General features: G+C 29.4%; 1 protein-coding gene across 1 annotated transcript; it reads right to left on the reverse strand.

The window, feature by feature from the left end:
* Window positions 1-1,024: 1,024 nt before the first annotated feature.
* LOC106477767 (cytochrome c) lies at window positions 1,025-2,263 on the reverse strand. Its single transcript, XM_013938296.2, has 2 exons — window positions 2,052-2,263; window positions 1,025-1,489 (listed from the first exon to the last, which is right to left on the reverse strand). Exons 1-2 carry the CDS (start codon window positions 2,239-2,241, stop codon window positions 1,344-1,346), a joined length of 336 nt encoding a protein of 111 aa, XP_013793750.1. The 5' UTR covers window positions 2,242-2,263; the 3' UTR covers window positions 1,025-1,343.
* Window positions 2,264-2,486: the final 223 nt, after the last annotated feature.

Raw genomic sequence — 2,486 nt, forward strand, 5'->3', positions numbered from 1 at the left:
TAAAAAAAAAATATGTTCAATACGTATACATAAATCAGTTTTAAATGTTTGTGTCGTAAGTTATAGCAAAGTAACTATTTTAATACTTGTTCTGACATCACAACAAAAATAACCATATATCGGGAAAATACACCTCAGTAACAGAATAAAACTCAAACTGTGACCAGATCCGCAATACCAACTACGTGTGTGTGTAGATTTTATTGTGACACAAGGTTATAAGAAGTAAGTAAAACAGTTTAGGTGCAGACTTTAGACGGTAAAATTCTAAGATTGCTAACAGCAGGGTATAATTGAAAACATTTCAGTGAAATATTTTAAGATATAAAATATGGTAGCCAAACAAACCGTGATGATGAAATAGCTTAGGCAAACATCATACATTTATGTTCCATGATTCAGTGTTTGTGTAATGCAAAAGCATTACAGGAGTTTATCTTTATTAAAAGCTAATTCTCAAATCTTTTCACAGTTAATTGAGAGAAACTCCATTATTCCCTGTTGACAGTTACTTTACACTGTAATAAAACATAAAGCACATTTCTCCACTTAAGGTCATAATAACTGTTAATATATTTTTAGATTATCTTCTCAAACAAACTAAACATTGGTTTCAACAAGCTTACTAAAATATGCTAATATTTGACTTTTGGCAGGTTTGGGGTTAGAAATAACACTACAAAAACAATTGAAATGTTATTTCATCCATTATATTAAATGGTAGAAATGCTTAAAATATTGTCAGTACGATTTTACTATACCACAAATATAAAAAATTATAATTTAGCATTACAGAACACAACATATTTAATTAGATATCAAGAAAATGTAACAAGACTTAAGGTGTTTTTCTACTTAGATTTATAGTACATAATAGCTTAGCAATATGCATACGTCTTTTTGTTTTGTTCCTTAAAAAATAACCATACAATACAGATGCACTTAATGTGGTAATTGATAGGTCATGTTGCAACACAACATGAATACACTTTATATGCAAACTAAGGAAGCATGAACCCAAATATTTTGTTGTATAACTTGAATACATAATTTATTTCCACATTTGTTATACCACTTTCTAAATGACAGTTTTAATACACATTCAAACAATTATCATACATAATAATCCGATTAAAACTATCATTATTACATGAACTGTTTTGATAAGAATGTCTATGTTAAGAGATGAAATGAGCTATTTCTTATTCTAAAAATTACTATTTTGACTTCTGAAAACAAATACAACAGTTCTTATTCATGAAGAAAAACCTTCTTGGCAAATAAACTATAAGAGTAGTGTCTTAAGACACTAATTTTTCACTAAATCCTATGATGTTTTAATATTATTTAGTAGCTTGTTCCAAGTAGGCTATAAGATCTGCTCTTTCCTGCTTCTTCTTAAGACCAGCAAAAATCATTTTTGTTCCAGGAATGTACTTCTTGGGGTTTTCCAAGTAAACCCATAATGTATCTTTACTCCAAGTTATCCCTGTAACAGTTATAGAGAAGCATGTAAAAAACACGTAAAAAAATAAAATACGAAAAATTGAAGTTACTATAGCCTTATAACTTCACAACTTTTAAATTTTACAGTATCTATGGTTACAGCATATTATACTGATTGTTGTGGAAGAGGTATGTGTGGTTAATCATCAAAAATGGAAGACAAAATGAGTTTTTGACAGAATTAGTATTTTATTCTACTTGTATGCATACAACATAATGTAATGAGCATTTGTTAATAAATCTAATTCTGAAACCTCATTTAATTAGTTATTATAAAACATAAGTTAGTTTCCTCATGTAAATATACTCACAGCTGTTAGTGTTACTAGAACACTTACATGGTTACAGGAAGGCCTTAAAAAAATGTTCTAACATTAATCAGTGAATAGTTGTGTTTTAAAAAACTGACCAGCTATATGTAATTTTGTGAATGTTTATTACAAGTGCCTTTGTTCATCTGCTACATTTAACAAATTCTTTGCTGCTATAAAGACAGAATAAAATTGTCATAGAGGTTAATAATGTAACACTTCTGTTATAATTACCTTTGTTTTTGTTAGCATCTGTATACGAAAAGCCCGAAGCTTGTCCTGTTTTTCGGCCTATTAACCCATGGAGATTGGGCCCAGTTTTGTGCTTACCCCCACCTTCGACTGTATGACACTGGGCACATTTTTGTACAAATACTTTCTTTCCCTTTTCAGGGTCTCCAGATGGGATTTCCTCACTAACCATCTCGTAAAAACTTGAAAAATTAAAATAGTTGCACATCAGGGTATTTAGAAAATTTAGACACACTTGGATATGAACACAGAGCAAAGAAACTCCACATATACTACAGTGTTAGTGCACAACACAACTATTTAAGCAAAAACATACTAACACCATATATCTGTTCATCATTAAAATATTATTACATGGGATACAATAATAAAATTTACCTAAACATTTATCTTGTGGTTCATAAATACATAAGTTAA

Source organism: Limulus polyphemus, unplaced genomic scaffold (assembly GCF_000517525.1).
Source record: "Limulus polyphemus unplaced genomic scaffold, Limulus_polyphemus-2.1.2 Scaffold78252, whole genome shotgun sequence".
In the NCBI taxonomy this organism is placed as follows: domain Eukaryota; kingdom Metazoa; phylum Arthropoda; class Merostomata; order Xiphosura; family Limulidae; genus Limulus; species Limulus polyphemus.